Source organism: Sus scrofa, chromosome 9 (assembly GCF_054392235.1).
Source record: "Sus scrofa isolate SSC_HxYL_T2T_F1_AM1 chromosome 9, Sscrofa_HxYL_maternal_Yorkshire_Landrace_v2.0, whole genome shotgun sequence".
Taxonomy (NCBI): Eukaryota; Metazoa; Chordata; class Mammalia; order Artiodactyla; family Suidae; genus Sus; species Sus scrofa.
Window position 1 is genome coordinate 98,019,289 of NC_139391.1, and position 24,116 is coordinate 98,043,404.

At 41.6% G+C, this 24,116-nt stretch overlaps 1 protein-coding gene across 2 annotated transcripts in view; it reads left to right on the forward strand.

Annotated features, from left to right (window-relative positions):
• The window catches only part of ABCB1 (ATP-binding cassette, sub-family B (MDR/TAP), member 1), a 96,050-nt gene that overhangs the window by 62,355 nt on the left and 9,579 nt on the right, over positions 1-24,116 (forward strand). For both annotated transcript variants that reach the window (XM_003130205.6, NM_001308246.1), the window contains 6 exon segments: positions 1,215-1,298; positions 10,361-10,564; positions 15,744-15,844; positions 17,122-17,262; positions 20,070-20,226; positions 21,201-21,398. In XM_003130205.6, the coding sequence (XP_003130253.3) occupies positions 1,215-1,298; positions 10,361-10,564; positions 15,744-15,844; positions 17,122-17,262; positions 20,070-20,226; positions 21,201-21,398 (885 nt within the window).

Below are 24,116 nucleotides of genomic sequence, written 5' to 3' on the forward strand. Positions count from 1 at the left end.
TGTTAAATGTTAGGTTTTAATCTAGATATCTCTTGTTGATTTTTTAAAACCCAAATCACTTATTCTCCCCCATACCGCGGTTAGTTGTTTGACTTCTCTATTTGGATATCTAATGAGCATTTCATACCCACTATTTCCAAAATTGAACTCTTGAATCTCCTCTCCCCCAGAGCTTATTCCTTCCCTGGTCCTCCTCCATGTCCATAATGGCACCTCCATTGTACCAGTCGTTCAGGCTGAAGACCTTGGAGTCACCTTTGACTGCTTTTCTTTGTTTAATATTACAGCAGCCTCCTAACTGGTCTCACTGCCACTCTCCTTATCTCAGTCCAGTGGGGTCATCTCCCAAGAGCCAGAATCATTCTTCTAAATTTAAAGCCATATCACATCCTGTGCCCCAGACCTGCCAAGAGCCATCCCCTAATCCTCAGGGTAAAATCTGGAATCTTAACAGTTACCTATAAGGTCACTTACAGTGTGGCTCCCACTACCTCTGAGACCTTGTCTTCTGTAGCTTCACCCCTTTCCCATACATGGGCTTCTGTGTACCCATTAGCTCACCGAATATGGATGAGGGAGGGTAAGTACCCAGTGGGAATGGAAGTCTGTCCAGAGGAAGAGGCAGCTTTTACACATTTGCACAAGGATGCTTGTAAGGCTGGTGGCAGCCCTTACGGCTTTCTTGCCGTTGTTTGAACAGATCAGTTATGCCTTTGCCTCAGGGCCTTTGCACATGCTATTTATTCCTTGTCTCAGGATATTTTCATCCTTCTCTTCATTCAGGTCTCTGCTTAAATGTCACCCAAGAGAGGCCTTCTCTCTCCCCTCCCCAGTCTATAAAAGCTGCCTTCCCTCATTTTTTTTTCCCTTCTTACCTTGCTCTATTTTTCTTCTGAGCATTTCTTACCACCCTGGCATGGTCTATATTTATGCCTTCTATCACTAGAAGCAACTTTCTCTTTTTTTGTTCTTTGTTGAATAGATTCAATATTTAGGAATTATGTTTGAAACAAAGTAGGCACACTCAAAAAAAGTCTTCTATGATAAATGAAATAAATGATTAGTTTATGAGTTTGTCTGTGAAATCCCTTTCTTGTCTATTCAATGTCAAGTCCTGAAAATATGCAGGGGAGAGAAATGGTAGATAAACCTATCCCTGCCTTTTGTCTCATGAATAGGTCTGTAAGATAATGAAATAATTTTCTTTGCCACAGGACGTAAGCTGGTTCGATGACCCTAAAAACACCACGGGAGCATTGACCACCAGGCTTGCCAATGATGCTGCTCAAGTTAAAGGGGTACTGACTCCCTCCCTTTTTTCGCGATTGTTTTAATGGGCCATTTCGACTTTTGGCATGAATTTTTTTCCTTATATTTAGTTCTCATCATTGTTAAGAAAATGTTAAACATTTAACCTATGCAATGTATCATGTGCCTTACTGGCAGAAAGTTCAATGATTTAAATATCATATACTATGTAGTGTGTAGATAACATAAAAGTTTTGTTTTATTTTTTGTCTTATTCATGCTATTTACAAAATATGTGTGGAAGGATAATTATTTAGAAAAGGAAGTATTTATCAGCATATTATGCAGGTCCAGTCTGTTTTGATAATGCTTTGCTAATCCGCAGAAACTTATAATTGCTACTTGTAAAAAAAGAACGTATGTAGATGCTGTAAGAAATTGAAGGGCAGTAACATTCAGAGGGGAGAGAAGAATATCTTAAAATGTTTGATAGAAATGAAGACTGTGAAAAAATTGAAAGACAAGGATAGAAGGAACAACTTTCTCAGTTCTGCTACTCCATGAATCTCTTTGATTTATAAACTAGAAATCATTGAACCAGCAAGTTTCGATTTGTGGATCAAGTGGCAACTTCTTCTTTAGCTACAAGTATTTATAACAGAAATCTACAAGATGATGTGAAATTGGAAAAAACATGTGATCTCTACCATGTCTTTCTCTCCCTTGAATCTGCTCAATCTTTAGCCTTTACTCTTTCTGGAAGATAGTACTATAATAACATTTCTTCTAATATGGGGCTACTGTAAGGGTATATTTGGGTATGTAAATGGAAACACATACCATTATAAAGTCACGATATAAATCTTAGGGCAATGTTGTTTTTATGCAGATCCCTTTGCTTAAAACAAACAAATGAATAAAATTTTAGGTTTAGATCAAGCTATACAGAATCTAACAGAACAGAATGTACACTGCTTTGAACGTCATAAATCAGACTACAACCGTGCCTTTACAGAGTCCTCATGGGATGTCAGATTGTCCTGAGTTCTGTGGGAAAAAATGGCAGCAGGATATGCTTGTAGGAGCCTGCTGGTCATCAGGGAAAGAAGGCCTCAGCCTCAATGATAGGATGACATATGCAAGAGGCCTGAAGGAAGGAGATGCACCAGTCTGTAGATATCTAGAATGGCATGTTCTGAACAGAAGGATCCACAAGTGCAAAGGCCCTGAGGCTGGAGCGTTTATTTCCACACCTGTTCCCAAAGCAGCAAGGAGGATAGTGTGGCTGGAGTAAAATGAGTGAAAGGAAGAGTCGTTTAAGAACTGAGATGAACATCATATCTGAAATTCTATGAGGAACCCCTGTAGGGTTTTGAACACAGGAGGGACATGATCTGAAAATGTTAAAGGCTGCTATGGGAATTGGTTGAAAAGGCAAGGGGAGATGCAGAGAGTCTGATGCAATCATCCAGTGGGAGATAAGACAGTTTCAAACTAGGAGAGTCAGAAAGTGTTAACAGAAATCAGATTCTGGACACAGTTTGAAGGTACAGCCAGCAGAATTTGTTGGCTGGCTGAATGTTGAGGGAGATACAAGAGAAAGGGAATTTGAAGATGACTCCAAAATTTTGGTACCTCCAAAATTGGAGGTACTTTTTAATGACACCAAGAAGCCTGTTGAAAGAGTTGTGTTTGGGACTTGGTGGGTTTGAGATGCCAACAGTAGATGTCCAAGTGAAGATGTCCAGACAGCAGGTAGATTTGCAAGTCTGGAGGTTAGCAGACAAGTCTGGTCTGGAAGTGCACATTCGGAGATTTTTCAGTGCATAAGTGGCTTTTAAAGCCAGGAGACTGGAGGAGATAGTCAAGGAAGTGTGGGTGGAAAGAGAAGATGGCAAGATCTGGGCTCTGAGCTCAGGACTATGAGGATGACCCAGTGAAGACAGACAAGAAGAAGTGGCCAGTGAGGGAGAAAGGAAGTATCTTGAATATGTAGAAAGCTTTTTTGAGGAGAGAGCAGTCTAGGATATCAAATACTGCTGATAAGCTTGCAGGATGAGCCAGCATTGCACAATGTAACCATGTTGGAGATATGTGAAGTTTGAACAAGAACTGTTTCAGGGCTGTGATGGGAACAGAAGCTGGGAATGGGTTTAAAGAAAGGGGGAAAGAGGAATAGGACACAGTTGGACAAATCATTAAAGGACTCTCTAGTAAATGGGACAGAGGAATGGGGTAGTAGTAGTTGGAGGAGGACATAAAGGATTCCTCTGTTTTTTACTTAAATTAGCGTGAGAATCAGCAATGGATTGGGGTAAATACCTTTTTTTTTTTTTTTGGAAAATGAGCTTTATAATTTCTATCATTAATATTTTGTTTCATTGGCCACCAGGACACCATGCGTTTCTAACCTTTCTGCCTTCCTCACTTGCCACTTCTTCTCAGTCTACGTTGGTGATGCCTCCCATTCCTCCACATCTGTCCAAATGCCCTGACATTCATTCCCAGCTCTCTTCAGTCTGTCTACCCTCATACTCATGAGTTTTAATTTAGTCCCTGTACTTTAATAGGCAGGTAATTATGACTCTCAAATTCATACTTCTAGCCCTAACCACTCACCACCCTCCAGATTCCTAATTCTAATTTCCCACTAAATATCTCCAACCTATGCATAGTGGACATTTCAAGCTTAACAAAAAAAAGTCAATATTTCGTTTCATGCCATCCCTCGCACTCTTGTTTTTCTTGGCTCCATAACTCATCTAGTTGTGAAGGCCAAAGGTGTTAGAGTCCTCCTGAAACTCTTACTTTCCCACAATTCCTACATCCAGTCCATCAGAAATTCTTGCCCTGTCCAACTTGAAAGTACAGTCTTTTGCTTTGTTTTGTTTTGTTTTGTTTTTAGGACTGAACCCATGGCATGTGGACATTCCCAGGCTAGAGGTCTAATCGGAGCTGTAGCTGCTGGCCTATGCCAGAGCCACAGCAACGCCAGATCCCAGCCACGTCTGCGACCTACACCGCAGGTTGCAGCACTGCTGGATCCTTAACCCACTGAGCAAAGCCAGGGGTCAAACCTGCATCCTTTTGGATACTAGTCAGATTAATTTCCTCTGAGCCACTATGGGAACTCTTGAAATTACATTCTGAATCCCTCTATCTCTCACCTTACTCTCATCATCTTCACCTTACTCTAAGCCATCATAGCTTGCCTCATCTAATGGAATAGGTAGCCTCTTCCATAGTCTTCCCACTTCTCTTGCCCCAATCCTTACAGTCTATAACCAATAGATTAGCCAGAATAATCCAAAAACACCCATGAATCAGATCACATTATTTCTCAAAACACATTCCCATTCCTTTTATAAGAGTCTGTATATATACAAGATTGTTTTAAGTCGTTGGTCTCTTAATTACAAGTGCATCTCCATTGTCCTGCATTTGTACCCTCCTCTTCTCACACTTTCTGATTTCGGTGGCATAATTGTGCATGGATGATTTCATATCTTTACTGTATACATACCTTTACTGGTGAGCCTTGTCATTTGTGGTATTTTTGTTTCTGGTTGTGGCCTTTTCTTTTCTGCCTGGAGAAGGTCCTTTAGTATTTGTCGTAAAGCTGGTTTAGTGTTTCTGAATTCTCTTAGCTTTGCTTATCTCTGAAGCTTTTGATTTCTCCTTCAAATCTGAATATGAGCATTGCTGGGTAAAGTAATCTTGGTTGGAGGTTTTTTCCTTTCATCACTTTAAGTATATCATGACACTCCCTTCTGGCCTGCAGAGTTTCTGCTAAAAAATTTGCTGATAACCTTATTGGGGTTCCCTTGTATATTGTTTCTTTTCCCTAGCTGCTTTCAGTATTTTCTCTTTGTCTTTAATGTTGGTCAGTTTGATTAATATGTATCTCTGGATGTTCCTCCTAGGGTTTGTTTCATATGGTACTCGTTTTGCTTCCTGGATTTGAGTGAGGGGTTCCTTACCCATGTTAGGGAAGTTTTCAGCTATTATCTCCTCCAATATTTTTTTCTGTCCCTTTCTCTGTCCTTCTGGCACCCCTATAATATGGACATTGGTGCCTTTAATGATGTCCCAGAGTCCTCTGAGACTCTCTTCATTTGTTTTCAATCTTTTTTCTCTTTTCTCCTCCGCATCCATGATTTCCACTCATGTCCTCCACCTCGCTTATTCGTTCTTCTGCCTCCTATATTCTGCTGTTGGCTGCTTCTGATGAATTTTTTATTTCAGTTATTGTATTTTGAATCTCTTCTTGCTTAAGTTGTATATCTCTTATTTCTTTGCTCAGTGTTTCCTGTAAATTATCCATCTTTGGAGTTCCCTTCATGGTGCAGTGGTTAACGAATCCAACTAGGAACCATGAGGTTGTGGGTTCAATCCATGGCCTTGCTCAGTGGGTTAAGGATTCGGCATTGCCGTGAGCTGTGGTGTAGGCTGCAGATGTGGCTTGGATCTGGCATTGCTGCGGCTCTGGCATAGGCCAGCGGCTACAGCTCCACTTAGACCCCTCACCTGGGAACCTCCATATGCCGTGGGAGCAGCCCTAGAAAAGGCAAAAAGACAAAAAGAGAAAAAAAAATTACCCATCTTTGCCTCCAATTTATTTCCAATGTCTTGCATCATCTTCAGCATCAACAGTCTAAAGTCTGTTTCCCAGAGGCTGAGAATCACTTAGCTGTTTTTCTGGGGTTTTTTTCTTTCTCCCTTATCTGAGTTATAGTTCTCTGTCTTTTCATGTTTATACATTTTTGGCGTGGTGATCTTTTTACAGAGAATAGAGTTGTAGCCTCTCTTACTTCTGGTGTCTGCCCCCCTTGTGGCTGAAGTTGGTACGGGGGCTTGCTGTAGGCTTCCTGATGGGAGGGACTGGTGCCTTCCCACTGGTAGGTGGAGCTGATTCCTATCCTTCTGGTAGGTGGCTGGGGTGTCTCTGGGTGAGATTAGAGGTGGCTGTGTACCTGGGGGGGGGGGGTCTTTAGGCAGCCTGTTTACTAATGGGTGGGGCTCTGATCCCACCTGGATTGTTGTTTGGCCTGGGGCTTCTCAATGCTGATGGGTGGGGCCAAATTTTTCCCAAAATGGCCACCTCCAAAGAGCTGATGAATATTCCCAAGAGCTTTGCTTCTAATGTTCTTCCCTTGCAGCAAGCCACATTCACCCCTGTTTTCCCAAGAGGTCCTCCAAGAACTGCAGTCAGGTCTGGCCCAGATTCCTATGGAGACTTTGCTTTGCCCTGGGACCCAGTGCATGTTAAAGTCTGTGTGCGCCTTTTAAGAATAGGGTCTCCATTTCCCCCAGTCCTGTGGAGCTCCTGTATACAAGCCCCACTAGTCTTCAATGCCAGATGCTCCAGGGGCTCTTTCTCCCAATGCCATATCCCCAGGCATGGGGACTTGACATGGGGCTCAGAACTCTCACTCCTGTGGGTGAGTTTCTGTGATACAGTTATTTTCCAGTCTGTGGGGCTTCCTACCCAGGAGGTATGGGGTTGTTTATATCACTTAATCGCCCCTCCTACTTCTTTATGTGGTCTCCTCTTTGTCTTCTGGAGTAGGATATCTTTTTGAAAGTTTTGAGTCCATTTGGTTGAAGGTTGCTCAGCATTTGGTTGTAATTTTGTTGTTTTTAGGAGAGAAGTTGAGCTCCAATCCTTCTATTTCCCCATCTTAATCTTGTCTCGGGGTAGATCCATTTTGCTTGCTCTGTGGAAGAGCCTTTCCCAGAAACAGTGTTCACTGAAGACAAATGGCATCCTGAAATTTCCTAAATTGCATATTCCTATCTAAACTTGGCTACCCTAATTTTGGTAAACCTTTCTCAGGGACCTTGTCATGTGTGCTCAGGTGTCTCCTAGACACACACATCCCACGTCACATTTGGTGTGGAGCACGCATCTTGGAGGAAACACTAACTTGGTCCCTTGGTGTGGTACCCTCAGCAGGTACAGTCTGGATGTTCGGTCCTAGAAGGCAAGCCTTCATCGGCCCCTCTGGGGTGGTGCCTTTCTTGTATGTGTACAGCTGGTGCTGTCTTTCCCCTCTGTCTATCCCTCATTGCCTGTTGGTGTCAGCCTTTTGTTTCTCACCTGTTTCTTCAAAGGCATCTCAAGCTCCCATTTTCATAGCCCCAGTAGCATGGACACCTGCAAACCTTGTGTAAGCCACTCTGAATCAAAACTGTTCTCCAGAACTTAACACAGTGGCTAGAAAAGAGACTAGGGGGTTTCCCATTTGGGCTCAGTGGATTAAGAACCTGACATAGTGTCCATGAGGAAGTGGGATCAATCCCTGGCTTCGCTCAGTGGGTTAAGGATCTGGGTGCATGCCACAAGCTGTGGTGTAGGTCGCAGATGCAGCCTGGATCCCACATTGCTGTGGCTATGGTGTAGGCTGCAGCTGCAGCTCTGATTCAAACCCTAGCGATTAACAAACCCGAATAGCATCCATGAGGATGTAGGTTTGATCCCTGGCCTTGCTCAATGGGTTAAGGATCTGGTGTTGCTGTGAGCTGTGGCGTAGGTCACAGATTCAGCTCAGATCCCACTTTGCTATGGCTCTGGCATAGGCTGACAGAGCTCTGATTCGACCCCTAGCCTGGAAACCTCCATATGCCTCAGGTGCAGCCCTAAAAAGATAAAAAGACAAAATAAATAAATAAATAAATAAATAAATAAATACATTTTTTTTTTTTTTCAGACAGAAACTTGCTGCGGGAAAGATGAAGTTAAATGCTCCTAATTTCAAAAGGAGGTTCAGGAAATAGGCTTTGTTTTTTCAAAAATCACAACTATTTAGGGAGTTCCCGTTGTGGTGTAGCAGAAATGAATCCAACTAGGAACCATGAGGTTTCAGGTTCAATCCCTGGCCTCGATCAGTGGGTTAAGGATCCAGTGTTGCTGTGAGCTGTGGTGTAGGTCAGTCACAGACATGGCTCGGATCCTACATTGCTATGGCTGTGGTGTAGACCAGCAGCTACAGCTCCAATTCGAACCCTAGCCTGGGAAACTCCATATACTGTGGGTGAGGCCCTAAAAGAAAAAAAAAATCACAACTATTTAAAAAATAGCTGTTAGGTGATAGGATCACTTTGGGAGAGGTATAAACAGGGAAAGGTAAGGAGAAAAATGGGCAAGAGTGGGAGTGATACAAGTACTTGAAAGTGCAGTGGGATGGAGAGATGATGAGGAGAGTCTTAGTGGGCTTCAGGTGTTAAAACATTTTTGTCTTATCTCGCCTCATGCTTGGGCTCTGGTTTTAGAGTGTGACCCACTGTCAGCTTTTTTTTTTTTTTTTTTTTTTTTTTTTTGGTCTTTGTAGACTGTACCTGTGGCATAGGAAAGTTCCCAGGCTAGGGGTTGAATCAGAGCTGCAGCTGCCAGACTACACCACAGCCATAGCAGTGTCAGATCTGAGCTGCATCTGTGACCCAGGCTGCAGCTTGTGGCAACGTCACATCCTTAACCAAGGATTGACCGAGTCCTCATGGATACTTAACCAGCTGAGCCATTAACGGAACTCCCTCAGCCTTACTTTTGAAATGAAATTTATCTAGCTACTACTAATTCATGCTCTCCCATGGAGCATTCTAAAGACTCCTTCTCTCTGTGAGAAATAGATGGGAGACAGTGAGCTCAGTTTTTAGAATAAAGAACAGAGAGTTCCCATTGTTGTTCAGCAAGTTAAGGACACTACATTGTTTCCCTGAGGATGCTGGTTAGATCCCTGGCCTCCATCAGTGGGTTAAGGATTCAGCATTGCCAGGAGCTGTGTTGTAGGTCACAGATGCGGTTCGGATCCTGCGTTGCTGTGGTGTATGCTGGCAGCTGCAGCTCCAATTTGACCCCTGGCCTGGGAACTTCCATATGCCTCCGGTGTCACCATAAAAATTTTTTTCTTAAACACGCAAATCCAGGGAGCTGGCTTTGCAGCACACTCCACTCTCTGACTTAGGTTAAGTTTGGCTAAGCATCTTTTTTATTATAAGCTCTATGACTGCATCAAAGAAAAATAAATGGTCTGTTATTTATGCCATTTCTCCTGGCCCTAGTGCAGTTCCCTGGCATGGAATTTAATGTATAGAGGTTACTGGTAATTTTGTAGCACCATTTCCCCTAATTACTAGTTGGGTGTTTATATCCACATAGATACTGAATGGTTTCAGAGGGTCAATACTGAAGCTGAAAGGTTGTAAAGAATTCTGTTCTAAATTTCAGAGCTAATACAAGTTTGCTTATCAGTCAACATACCTGCTCATTTGGTGATTGGGAGAAAGTGGTTCAAAGTCACAGAGGTGGCAGGGACCATTCTAGACTGTGCTCTGTCATAATCTTTTCCTGAGACCAGCTACACTCAGACAGAGGAAATCTGGGGAATGGAAAAAACATGGGCTATTTCCAGAAGAAGCAGATCTTTGGGCCAGAGCAAGAATTTGGAAAGGCTTGAGGGCAATGGTGTGTTTCCAGGGTAAAGGCATACATAGGATAGTAGAGTGAAATGACTTTTTTATTTTGACTTCTGGCTTTTCAGGTGGAAATAACTGCATGCTTCTGAAAATCCTGCCTCAGGCACATAAGCTGAAAGTTCTGGTGATGCTTAATATCTTAAATTAAATTCCATAACTTTCAGTTCTGCATATTTTTTCTAAACAAAATAAACAACTCAGATAGGCTGAAATATATTTGGATACCATTAGTGACAAACAATAGGCTTAAATTGTGGGTAGTTATGCACTTAACATTGGAAATTTTCAGCAGTCCTAGTTTAATATAATTATCAGACTATTTTAGCTTGCATATTTGCAGAGATGCATTAGTGATCATGGCGTCATTGTTTAAGGAAAATTTTCTAAGAATCAGATGAGATAGAAATATGTTATTGAACTGTGAATTATTGATCATCTCCTTTCAATATTTATTCTCATGTCGTGGAAATCCTCATTTTAGAAACTGAAGAAACTTATCAATAAACCTTTACTTTTTATTTCATAACTGAGGCGATAAGATTTTCCTGAAGCTGAATTATCATAATCCTTAAGAAAATATATCAGCACAGATTTTAAAGATAATATCAATATTAATATCATTGTCTTTGTTTTGCAGGCTATTGGTTCCAGGCTTGCTGTCATTACCCAAAATATAGCAAATCTTGGGACAGGCATTATTATATCCTTCATCTATGGCTGGCAACTAACACTTTTACTCTTGGCGATTGTACCCATCATTGCAATAGCAGGAGTTGTTGAAATGAAAATGTTATCTGGACAAGCACTGAAAGATAAGAAAGAGCTAGAAGGTGCCGGGAAGGTGAGTTAGATGAACTATCATTGCTGACCTAGGGAGAGTAAAATACTGTCATCAGTGTTTTTCTGTTACTCACGACCACTTGCTATTCTGAGGATGCTGTTATAACCATTCCCCAATGCAGTCCTGTTGGACATTTGCTCAGCAGATTGGAAGCTGAAGAAAAGTAGCAAAACACATGCTCAGATGCCCAGACCGACAACACTTGTATCAGGGTTTCTAGTTTCAGATGGTTGTCTTCACACGCTTCTCCCCTGCTTGTCCCCCAGCGTTTCTTTTTTTCTCTCCCTCTTCTCTCAAACCAGAAATCCATTGCTTCATTGAGGAGAGTGGGTGTGTTTAAAACATATGAAGGGGGAGGTTAAAAAATGAAAAGTCTGAAAGGTCTTTATTCCATCCAGCTTAAATATTCTCATTCTTTCCTTTTTATTATGCCATCTCCCTTCATCTTATTTCTGAGAACCTTTACTCTGAAATTTTTTGGGGTTTTTTTGGCTACATACTTGTCTGGTGGTTGTTGCTATTTTAAACAGATTCCTATATGGCATTTGCTGCGTTTCCAGAACAATTGCTTTACTCCTCAGGGCAACCCTAGGAGGAGGGCCTGTTATTAGCTCCTTTTTCCAGTGAGGCTGGAGCACAATCAGATAATGTCCCCACTGCCTTAGAGCCAATAAGTCTCAGAGCCAGGGTCCAAACCCAGCAGTCATGCTCCCAAGTTGTGCAGCTGTTAAGAAATGAAGAGGTCTGCTGATGGCTGAACATAACCTGCTATCACATGATCTGGCTCATGGCAGAAATGAGTGGCCAGAACAGGGCTGACCCCCCGACTGACCCTCCCATCCAGGAAAGGGCTACGCCCATCAGTGGACCCTCAAAGGTGCCCAAGTGTCAGGGCAGGGACTCAGGCAGATCGAGTGGCCACAGTGTCTGAGGTACTTTGTCTCTGGGCCCGGCTCCCCATCCCTTAGGATGACAAAGGGGTCCTAGAGGCTGGTCCTCACCCCAACACTTTGTCCTGAACCCCCCTGCTATCCCCTTCTCAGACTTTTTACCCGGGGTCCCTGGGATTCCTTCAGGAAATTCCTTTGGGCCAGCCTTAGTGCTTCTCAGCCATGGTTGATGGGGGAACGACCTCAAGTGAGGTTTCCCTTCAGGCCTTCAGAAGCCGGCCAGTCCTGAGGTTCAGCAGGATGGTGCCAGCCCCAGGCATCTGGCTGTGGTCAGGCCCAGGGAACACTGGCCTCTGCTAGGAAATCCATGCTGTGACTGGTTGCTTCATTTAATCCTGTGCTTTGTTGATTTTCCCCCTTTGGTATTGATTCTACTTCTAATGAGAAGATAGAAAAACTAGGAGTTTGGGGTTAGTATATTAGTTAGTAGTAGGATAAGCAGTGAGTTCCTGCTGGGTAGCACAGGGAACTATATACAATCACTTGTTTTTTCTTTTGTTTGTTTGTTTTTTTCCTGTCTTTTTAGGGCCAGACCTTCGGCATATGGAAATCCCCAGGCTAGGGGTTGAATCGGAGCTTTAGCCACTGGCCACGCCACAGGCATAGCAATGCCAGATCTGAGCTGAGTCTGCAACCTACACCACAGCTCATGGCAACGTCAGATCCTTAACCCACTGAGTGAGGCCCTGGATTGAACTGTGCCCTCATAGATACTAATCAGATTCATTTCCTCTGAGCCACAATGGAAACTCCTATATGTAATCACTTGTGATGGAACATGATGGAGGATATTGTGAGAAAAAGAATGTATGTGTATGTATAACCGTCACTTCGCTGTATAGCAGAAATTGACAGAACATTATAATGGAACTATAAAATTTTTTTTTTAAAAAAGAAAATGCATTACCATTTAACAGTGTTATCATTTCCTGAGGTTTCAAAATGTTCCAGAAGGGAGTCTTAGGTTGTTTGTAGGAACACAAAAACATCAGTCTTAAGCTAATGTAGATCTTTAACCACCGCTTAGCACCTTTGAGGTGGTTCATCAGATTAAGAGTCTGGGAATTCTGTCAGAAGGGGCAAGAGAAGGGATGCAGATGGAGAGAGATATGTGTAAATATGGAAGGTTTTCTGGGTAAAGGTAAAGGTTGAGGTAGACACTCTGATGCACTCAGTGGTGGTTCACGAGAGGGACAGAAGTGTGTAGGGAAAGTGCTGCACCAGCCAGTTCACAACATGATAAACATCAACTCCCATACGACCATCATTTTCAGCTTACTGAATATTTATTATGTACCAGGCATCATGCAAAGAGCTCTGTATGCCTCACTTCATTTGACCTTCTCTGTAACTCTTGAATTATCTCTGTTAGGTAATAAAAGCCAAGGTTTAGAGAAGTCAAGAACTTGCCCAAAGTCACACAGCATCAGTCTAACTGATCTGTCTGTCTGCTTTCTCTAGTCCTTGCACAGAAGCCACACTAATCTCTTAGAAAACACAAACAATATTATGCTAACCCCTATACTCTGGTGGCTTTTGATCACATTTGGAATAAAATCAATCTTTCATTCTGAATTATAAAATTCTGCATAGCCCAGCCTCTGATGATTTCTCTGACCTGGCCTTGTCATGCTCTGTCCATCACCCACCCTGCTCTGGCCTCATGGACCGTCTTTCAGTTCCTAGAAAACCCCAAGCTGGTTCCCTCTGGTCTTCATGTCTTAATTCATGACACTCCTCAGCATTTGCTGTTTCCTTTTCTATTTCTTTGTTAATTAATGGTCTAGCTTCCCTACTAAAATGGGGAGCAGGACCATATCTGTTGGTTTGCCTCTAGAGGGGCAGAGTGGGATTGTGGGGTGATGTCAGAGTTGGCTCACAGCCTCTACCCTGCCCCTGATCTGTGCTCATTTTATTTCTGTTACATTATTATTTTAATATTATTATTGTTATTAATATTATTATTTGGCTACACCCATGGCATGTGGAAGTTCCTGGGCCAGGGGTCAAATCCAAGCCACAGTTGTGATCTGCACCACAGCCGCAGCAATGCCAGATCCTTAACCCACTGCACCACAGTGGGAACTCCTGTCACATTATAATTGACAAATGAGTATTTTTATGGAGTAGATGCTTCCTTTCAGAAAGCTGTAGTCAAACTTCAGTTTATTTGAGGGTAGGAAGAGAAGTGTGAGTTTTTTTTCTGGCAGCATTTTTTCCTTTCTTCAAAATGATTTAGTGCACAATGGTATCTGAAGATAACTCAGTTTTCTTTCCTCTTCCCCTCAATGCTGTTTCCTTTCCTCTCTCCTCATTGCGGTTACCACCTCTTTGTTGAGAACTCTTGTGGTAAATGAAGCTGTGAGGATGCAGAGTACTGATTAAAGCCCTTTCCTATTTGTTTCCTTGTGTGGCAGGATACTTAAGATGATTTTGTGCAGTGACTATATTGTTTTACTTGCCATTTAAGGTCTATAACTCAAAGTCTCACTTTTATTGGGCTGTTCTAAAAAGTGACAACATTTACAAACCAGTTGCAGACAAAACATAGCTGCCTTAGAAAACATACACAAAAATTGTTTCTTAAAACCGTCATGTTGACATTTACAGTGAAGTCTGTTTTTCAGCAGACAATGTTACATAGTTTGTGGAGTTTTCTTACTAATGTAAAAAAACCTCTTCTCTGATGCGTTATAATTGAAAATATTTCTACTGTGGGTCGGAACAAAAATTGTCTTTGGGGGTTTGACTGGAGGTAAAATTTTTTTCTTCTAACTCTTTGCTTTCTGAACTTTTAGCATTTTCTAAAACAAGTATATATTATTTTTATAATAACTTTATAAAATATTTTGACATAAATTGAATCTGGACATTTTCCTGTATTTGTTAGTAGCTTATGGTAAACCTAATTCAATATTTTTGGCCTACTGGGTCAGAGTATAATACTTTTATTTTTTTTAATATGTTTTTGTTTCTAAGAATATGGTATTGAGTTTTTTTCTAATAGCTTTTTGCATAAGTCTTTGAAACTGGCTTAATGTCATATGAAATATTTGCTAGTAGTAATAAAGAATAAGTAAGCTTTGGGGTTTGTGATTTTTAAGCTGTAAATCATTCTAATATAGTTAAATGTGCCTGTATTAGAATCAGTTCTGACCAGAGCAGAGGCCAGAGAAAGGAAGAATATCTTAATAAAATGTCTCGTTGATTTATAATTTAGGCTTATAATTCTAAAAATTATTTCTCTTAGCATTAGAGTTAAAAGGGACTTGGAGACCCTCTTGTCCATCCCCCTTACTTTACAGATGAGGCTAATGGGTCAGAGAGGCATTTCAAGGTCCTGTGCTGATACAAGCTGAAATCCCCTTTTATACACTGGTGATTTTTGTATTTTCCACAGCTCTTTACCCAGACTCCAAAAGGTATTAAAGGATGTATTTGTCTTAATCAAAAAGGCCTGTTGGAAATTACATTCAATTAAAACACAATTGAATAGGGAGTTCCCTGGTGACCTAGCACTTAAGGATCTGACATTGTCATTGTTTGGCTTGGATTCAATCCCTGGTCTGGGAATTTCTGCATGCCACAGGAGAAGCCAAAAAAATTAGAAAAAAATTAGAATTAAAAAAATATGAATGAACATTTATGTACAAGGATGTTTAAACAGTGATATTTTTAATAAGAATTGAAAATCTGTTCAACAATAAAGAAGTGCTTTGATGGTTGGGATATTAAGTAGCCTTTTAAATATCCCTGTGTTAGTGTATATTTAATGACCTTGGAAAATGCTATTGATATTTATTTGTTAAGGTAAAAGGTAAGGCTATAAGAAAAATATAGAACTTGATCCCAATTGTATTAAACAGGTACATTTAGAAAAAAAAAAAAACACAAGTACACTATTAGGTAAAATACACCAATATGTAACTTTTCATTACCTTCTCTATCTTTTCAATATTGTCCAAATATTTTTAGGTGCCTCAAATGACAGTTATACAGGGAAAAATATGCTCTTTCAGGAAAGAGGACTTTGAATTAGCCCATCTTCCTTCCAAACCTAAAACTTGATTTGACAGCTTACATAGTATCTTTTTCATAGCACAGTTTATTTAATATGTGATATTAAATTATATTTAATAACAAAATTATATTAATCTCTTTGATGGAATTCAGACTCATTGTCACCATTGGCCTTTGTGCCTGTAGTGACTGGGCCCTCTCTCACACAGATTGCCACTGAAGCAATAGAAAACTTCCGAACTGTTGTTTCTTTGACTCGGGAGGAGAAGTTTGAATCTATGTATGACCAGAGTTTGCAGGTACCATACAGGTAATAACCCCTGAAGAGTGGGAGGGGAGTGTGGGGAGTTTTTCAGTCATCACATTTGTTTTCTGCAAGATTACTTTTGCTAGAAGGGAGGGGACAAGTGGAGAAACTCCTAGGAGGAAACCAATTGGGATGCACTTATAATCATCCAAGAGGGAAATCTCAGACTCTGACCTAAGGCAGGGACATCTCTGAGATAGAAGCTGTAAGAGCAGGTAACTGATGGGATGGGGAGAGGGAGGGGATACTGAGAATGACTCTGATACTAAGTTGCCTGAAACCCTGTTACATGTTCCCCTTGGGAATGAGTTCTTTATGGAACATGAAATTTGAGGTATCTGTGGGTTCTGAGGATGTGATGCTTCTTGAGTTTTCCTTCCCTTCTTCTCTTTAAGCTTCTCCAGTGGACACCTTCTGTTCTCCCTTTAATGAGCTCAAGGCTAGGGCTCTAAAAAGTGATGTCAACATAGGCAAGGCCACCCTCTCTGAACTTGTGTCTTCCGTGGTGAAGGGAAAGGGCTGGACCTTATTGATGGGTTTTCAAACATAAAAAAAAAAAAAAGACTAGATCCTTTTTTTATGGGAAAAAAAAAATCATTTTAAATACCAGTATATGAAACAGGTAAAATGAGAGTTGATCTGGTTGAAGCAGAAATAGGAGGCCTACTCACCAGTCTGCTCTCACCTCCACATCGCCCAGTACACTGAGGCTAACAAAATCCGCGCATGAAGCCTTTGTGAAGCCCTTTCTAACTCCTCCAGGGAGTTAGTGCTTCCTCCTTTCTCCCTCTAACATGTTATTCAGAAGGTACTTCCATGCATAAAAATAATCCATGTTGACTCCTGGGTCCCCAAAGGCAAGTCCATGCCTGGTTCTACTCTGCGGCCCAGCATGGTCCCTGCAGCTTGTGGGCACTGGGTTGACGTATGTTGAATGAATATTCGCTATACAGTACATGCATGTTATATGTCCAAGGGCGGGGGAGAAAGAAATTTATTAATCCCTAATGGACTCTTCTTGTTGTCCTGGGCTTATTTTGACTTGACCTCACACTTGAAGATGTAGTTAATTCTTCATTAAAGATGAAGACCTTAAGGCTTAGAGATGAGGTAGTTTCCTAAATTCTCACAAGTGGTGACAGGAGGACCAAACTTAGTGTTTTGGAAACTCAACCCATTTTTGTCTGTCGTACCTCCATACCTACTACTGACCTCTCAATGGTGATGATTCAAGGACTGAGGATCAACATCAAGTAAGTGTCACAATGTCTTCTTTTCAGTAACTCTTTGAGGAAGGCACACATCTTTGGAATCACTTTTTCCATCACCCAGGCAATGATGTATTTTTCTTACGCTGCCTGTTTCCGGTTTGGTGCCTACTTGGTACAACATGGCCACATGGACTTTCAGGATGTTCTCTTGTAAGTATGGGCTTCATGTTTCTATTTCAGCTCTAGATTCAGACCAAGGTGAGGATAAAAAAACTTACTTAAAGCTTCATGAAGAGACTTTGGTGATTCAGAAGATGTCATTTTTGTGTCTGTGTCTCAGCGTGTTATCACTGAAGCACTTTATTTGGGGAATTGGTGTCTTCCCTTCTCCCCAGTGCTGACTCACACATTTGACCTTCCCAAATCCATGACAAGGTGGGATGGTGATTCAATGAGGTGTTTCCAGAAGGTCTGGGTGTTTGGGAAGAAGTCTAATACGGAGCCACGTACCTGGCTCCTTGTAAAGGACTCTGAACAGGGCACCTAAAGAACAGGTGTGGAGGGCTGAGTTCTGAAAGCCCTGGAGGATTCCAGGATAAATTTGATTTTCCTTGGTAAGAGAAGAGCAGTAAGAAGGTAAGAGCCAGAGAAATTCAGATGTTGACAAAGGAAAGCTGAGCAGGAGATCTGCTGCATCATTGTGAATGCAGCACCTCACTCAGGAGAAGACAGGCTTGGACTTACTTATACTTCTGAAATACTCAGATATGTGGTTAAGTAGTGAAAGTGTGGAATTTTTCTGTGTCCAGACTTGGTGATGGCTGAACTGCTCTTTGATGGCGTACCACAGTTAGTGATAGTATGGTTTTACATTTAAATCATTTACATTCAGAGTCATCTAAACCTGGAGATACAATGTTATTATAATGTTTCCATCCTAGGAGTTCCTCTTGTAGCTCAGTGGGTTAAGAAGCCAACTAGTACCCATGAGGTTCAAAACCTGGCCTGGCTCAGTAGTTTAAGGATCTGGCCTGCTGTGAACTGTGTTGTAGGTCTCAGATGAGGCTCTGATCTGGCATTGCTGTGGCTGTGGTGAAGGCTGGCAGCTGCAGCTCTGATTCAACCCCTAGCCTGGGAACTTCCATATGTCACAGGTGTGGCCCAAAAAATAAAAATAAAAATAAAGTTTCCATCCTATTTATACATCAACTTACATATCCATTAAAGTTTTCTCAGGATGACCCCCAACAGAAAATTTAAAATTTCCACTTAGCATCTTCCTGACAAATGATATGCAGGTGCTGTTGATAACTGACCAAAAGATGAGAAGCAGGTGTCATTGGCATTGGTACTTTGATTAGATAATTATTTGATCTGTTGCTCAGCTCCGAGGTTAAGATATTCAATTGATGAAAGCTGCTAACTCTTGGGCATTTAGATTCAGAAAAATCTATCTTCCAAGTGAAGGATAGGTGATACCTCGCTGAAGAGCAGTCCATTTTATTATTATCATTATAACTTTTTTTCATTTTTGGCTGTCCCATGGCATATGGAAGTTCCTGGGCCAGGGATCAGATCCAAGCCACAGTTGTGACCTATGCCAGATCCTTTAATCCTCTGGGCCAGGCTGGAGATCACACCTGCATCCTGGCACTGCAGAAATGCTGCCAATCCAGTTGCGCCACAGCAGGAACTCCAAGCCATATGTTTTAAAAAAAAATCCCACAGGTCTAAATGATAACAAGCCTGAGAGTAACCATCTGAGTCATTTATTTAGAACTATTAAAAAAAACAAAAAAGACACTATGTGCTTCATTAACACAGACGTAGAGTCCAAAGGAGAGGACCTGATGGACTCAGAGTATTATTCTGGGAAGAATCCCAATATTATATGAGTTGTAGGCTCACTGTTTAAAAAGGCATTTTGATAAATGCATCCAGAGAAGGGCAGCTAGGATGTTGAGGGTGAAAAGAGTTATTAAAGATGCAAAAGGGCCTTTTAAACAATATTCCAGTACTTAAAGGAGTGTATTATGCAAAAGCATGTACACTTCTATTTGAAAAGGAACTTTTTAACAATAGATTGCCTCAGTCAGATTTCCTAAAACAAAGGAGGGAAGACAACTTAGGGGAAGTGCCCTGGCTCCAAGAGTGAGAACCAGATTTGAAGTCCTGTGAGGTCCTTCCCAACCTAGAGCCGCTAGGATTCCTATGTCACAGATTAAGGATGTTGATGCCTCTTGAGAGCAGCACAATACTGGGTTCTTTGAAGAGCTCCGTTTGCTGTACAGCTTATAGGTTTTCTAAGAATCGAATGTATTTCCAGCAAAACCGCCCATATACATTATTGGTTGGCAAATACTGCTGCACAACCACCAGCCACTAATGCCCAATGACATAGGATAGTAAACATTTATTTATGCCTTTAAGTCTGTGGGGCAGCCGGGCAGTTCTGCTACTCTGTGCTGGGCACAGTGAATCTCAGCTGCACTGCGTGCAGGAAGCCACAAGCTAGTTGGCTGGGGCCACACAACACTCTTCTGTCTGTGCCTTGTCCTTCGGCAAGCTAGCCAGTATCAGAGACGGGGGGAGAGGGAGAGGTGGGGGTGTGGAGGGGGGGAGAGAGAGTGTGTGTGTGTGAGAGAGAGAGAGAGAAGCATGCAAGGTCCTTTGAGTCATAGACTTGGACCTGGCAATGGTCACTTCCACCATATCCCAATGGCCAAAGCAAGTTCCAAGGTCAATCCAGACTCAAAGGGTAGGAAAACAAATTCCACTTCTTAAATGGAGGAGCTACAAAGTCACATTACAAGAAGGTGAGGACACAGAGATGAAACATGGAGCTGTTTTCCATTCAGTCTGTCACACTGATAGGAATTTATAAGGAAAGGTGTTTTACTTGTGTTGTCTTGTTTTTTGATTAACGTGATTGAGGCCATGGTCTCTGCTTGTAGAAGTGTCAACTTTCTAGCATTGCAGTCATAACTCTTGGCATGTTTTGACTTTGTTGTGTGCAGAGTCTTCTCAGCTATTGTCTTTGGTGCCATGGCAGTGGGACAGGTTAGTTCATTTGCTCCTGACTACGCCAAAGCCAAAGTGTCGGCATCCCATGTCATCATGATCATTGAAAAGACCCCTCAGATTGACAGCTACAGCACCGTGGGCTTAAAGCCGGTCAGTTTGATGTTTTCATTATATGATCTGCTCCTAACTGATGAATGAGAGTATTTTAAGAGGGAAGTTTAATAAAATCTGTGCTTTTTTTAATTTGCTGGTAATAAAATGAAACTTTCTAGGTCATGGGTTCATTTTAATAAATGCTGATAATACATGGTAACATCTAGTACTTTTGTGTAACAAAGCCCAGGAATATAGAAATACTGCCCACTTTATATACAAATCCTGTGTTTTGGTTTTTTTAATTAATTTTTTTTTTTCTTTTTGCTTTTTGATGCCACACCCTAGGTATATGGAGATTCCCAGGCTAGGGGTCGAATCAGAGCTACAGCTGCCGGCCTATGCCACAGCCACAGCAACGCCAGCTCCAAGCCGCAGGATCCATCTGCAACCTACACCACAGGTCACACCAACGCTGGATCGTTAACCCACTGAGCAAGGCCAGGGATCGAACCCGCAACCTCATGGTTCCTAATCGGATCCGTTTCCGCTGTGCCACAACGGGAACTCCTATCAGGTTTTATGTGTAGGTAACTCTGGGGAGAACAGATTTGAGTGATCACATGTGTATTGTGTTAATGAGACATGCTATTGAAACACTGTCCCTTTAATTAGCAGAGGCAAACTATTATATATAGAATGGATAAATAGTAAGATGCTATTGTATATCACAGAGGACTATATCCAATATCCTGTAATAAATCATGGTCAAAAAATATGGAAAAGAATATGTGTATAACTAAATCACATTGCTGTACAGCAGAAATTAACACATTGTAAATCAACTGTACTTTAATAAAATAAACACTGACCCTTTTAGATCTTAGGTATTATATTCATTTTAGTAGTTACAAACGAAACCTGATTTTAATACAGGTTCACTACCTTCCGACACCTGGAGTAGAGAGGTTTGGCTATACAATGAGCTTTTAGGATTGCAGCAATCCAAATTACTGCTGTTCTGATTTTAGAATACCGTGGAAGGAAATCTGACATTTAATGAAGTCATGTTCAACTACCCCACTCGACCAGACATCCCAGTGCTTCAGGGGCTGAGCCTGGAGGTGAAGAAGGGTCAGACCCTGGCCTTGGTGGGCAGCAGCGGCTGTGGGAAGAGCACGGTGGTCCAGCTCCTGGAGCGGTTCTACGACCCCTTGGCTGGAAAAGTGGTGAGAACACCTTCTTTTTCAGCTCTTTTCAAGTTTTTTGTCTATAGGCCTGGATGTATTTAATTCTCATGGATAAGCCCTGGTTTTGCATACCTTTCAACAATGGTTGATATCCTAGCTTTGGTCTCTGTGTTGTGTCCACTGCCCCAGCCAATTTCTCCTGCCTTTCTCTCAACCCTGCTCCTCTCCCCTGCTCTGCAAGCAGCTGTTTTACATCCTAACCTCTTTCCCTTGATTGAGTCTCAGTTGACATGAGAAGATCCAGGAAAAATCAGTCACCAGAAAGATAGAGGAGAGGTGCGAAGAGAGACAAACAGGATGGCAGCCAGGGATGGGAAGGGTTTCAGCAAGAACATGGTCAGCAATGGCAAGTGCCATGGAGAGATGGGGTGAGATGAATGCTGAAAAGACATGGTAGGAGTTGGCAGTTAATGGGCTGCTTTCTGACCTCTTCAGGTTTTCTCAGTGAAGTGGTGGCGGTAGAAAACCATTGAGAGTGGCAGAGGTGTGGTTAGCAGGGGAAATGGAGACTAAATGAGAAAATCAAAGGAGGAGTTCCCTGGTGGTGCAGCAGGTTAAGTAAGGATCCAGCATTGTCACTGTAGTGGCTCAAGTTGGTTTGGTTTCTGGCCCAAGAATTTCCACAAGCCATAATCGTGGTTTAAAAAAAAAAAAAAAATCAAAGCAAAATAAGAATGAAGAGGCAGAGCCCAGGGAAAATTTTGCAGATGGGGGATCTCACACATTTTTATGGTTGAGGATGAGATAAAACCACTGATGGAGAGCCAACAGTGAAATATTTTCTAAGGAAAAATAAGTGAGATCGACACCTTTGGGAAGCAGATAAAGAACATGGAGGGATTCTCTTTTTTTCTTGAAGTATAAGTGAAGGGTCAAATTAATTTTTGAAGCATTCAGTAAACCTTCAGTGAGTGCCTGCCATGGATTGGCTTAGGTACTAGGAATGAAATAGGAGTCTTGAAAGGAGTAGTGAAATTTTAATGGAGACTAGGAAGAGAATCAAATTGGGTTTTGTTGTTGTTTCGTTTTTGGTTTTTTAGGGATACACTTGCTTCATATGGAAGTTCCCAGGCTAAGGATCAAATTGGAGCTGTAGCCACCGGCCTGTGCCACAGCCACAGCAACATAGGATCTGAGCTGCGTCTGCCACCTGTACCACAGCTCATGGCAATGCTGGGTCCTTAATGCACTGAGCAAGGCCAGGGGTCATATCCACGTCCTCATGGATACTAGTCAGGTTCATTACAGCTCAGCCATGGTGGGAACTCCAGGAATCAAATTGGGAAGGAATAGAATTTAGAGCCAAATATTTTCATTATGTCAGCATTGAGTTAAGGGTTGTACTCAGAAGTGATATTCAAAATATTCAACCACTGGAATGGCATGGGCCCTGCCCAACCAGAATGGACACCTGCTTTGTACAGTCGGATTGATGCCCACCAGCTCCACATGGATCCTTAATGCATTGATGATTGAGGTGAAAATAGAATTTTCAACCTGTATTCCAAGGCTGTTTTTGCTTCCCCACAGTAATCACAGTTATTGTGAATATTTTGTATTGTATTCAAAGACAGTTATGCCTTCACTCAGTCTGTTCTTTCACTGTTACATTAGCTTTGTTCTTCTTTACCTTCATTCCTTATTTTAATTACCTTGTTTTATATTTTCTGTGAATTCTGGTTTTATGCTTCATTTTTGTGGTTAGAATTTGGATAAAGAACCCTTGGTAAAGACCTTGCTGACAAATGAAGCAGTCAGAGGAGGAAATGTTAGCTCTCAGACACTGATCATGGTCCTTAAGAAACATTTTTTTTTCCCCTTTTTTGTCAGCACTCACAGCATGCAGAAGTTCCTGGGCCAGGGATTGAACCCATGTTACAGCATTGATAATGCTGGATCCTTAACGCACTGTGCCACTGGGGAATTCCTTAACAGTCATTTATTAAACAGTTTTTTTTTTTTTCTTTTTAGGGCTACACCTATGGTAAATGGAAATTCCCAGGCTAGGGTTCAAATCAGAGCTACAGCTGCTGGCCTACAGCACAGGCACAGCAATGCAGCATCTAAGCCTTGTCTGTGACCTACACCACAGCTTATGGCAACCTGCATCCTTAACCCACTGAGTGAGGCCAGGGATAGAACCAGCATCCTCATGGATACCTAGTTGGGTTTATATCCTGCTGAGTCACAATGGGAACTCTCAAACAGTGTTTTAAATGTTGAGTTCTACTGAGTTTTAGAAGATGGAGTCTTCCCTCAAAATTTTAACTGAAGAGAGGGGACATATCCTTCCATAAGTTATATTAAAACAGCAGGCCTAATGTTGGTTATTAAGGGTATAAGGGTGAGCAGTCAAGACATTGTTTGATGAAAGAGAGAAGGCCAGCTGCAGCTGATGAGTGATTTTTTTTTTTTTCCAATGCAGCATAAGGCCTATTTGGATGAAATAGCAGATTTAATTAGAGTAGCAGTTCTCAAACTTTTTTGATTATATCCCACATAGGAAAGACAAAAAAATTACCTGCCTTCACCCCTGCCCCCTGCACTCATAGTCAGGTTAGTGGAAAAAAACCTGGGTTATATCAAAGTTTTGGAGTTGAAAACAATAATAATGGCAAAGAGTACAATAATTAGAAAAGAAGAAAACAAAGGAATTAATGGGTATTCTCCATGTATAAAAACACAAGGAGGCACAAT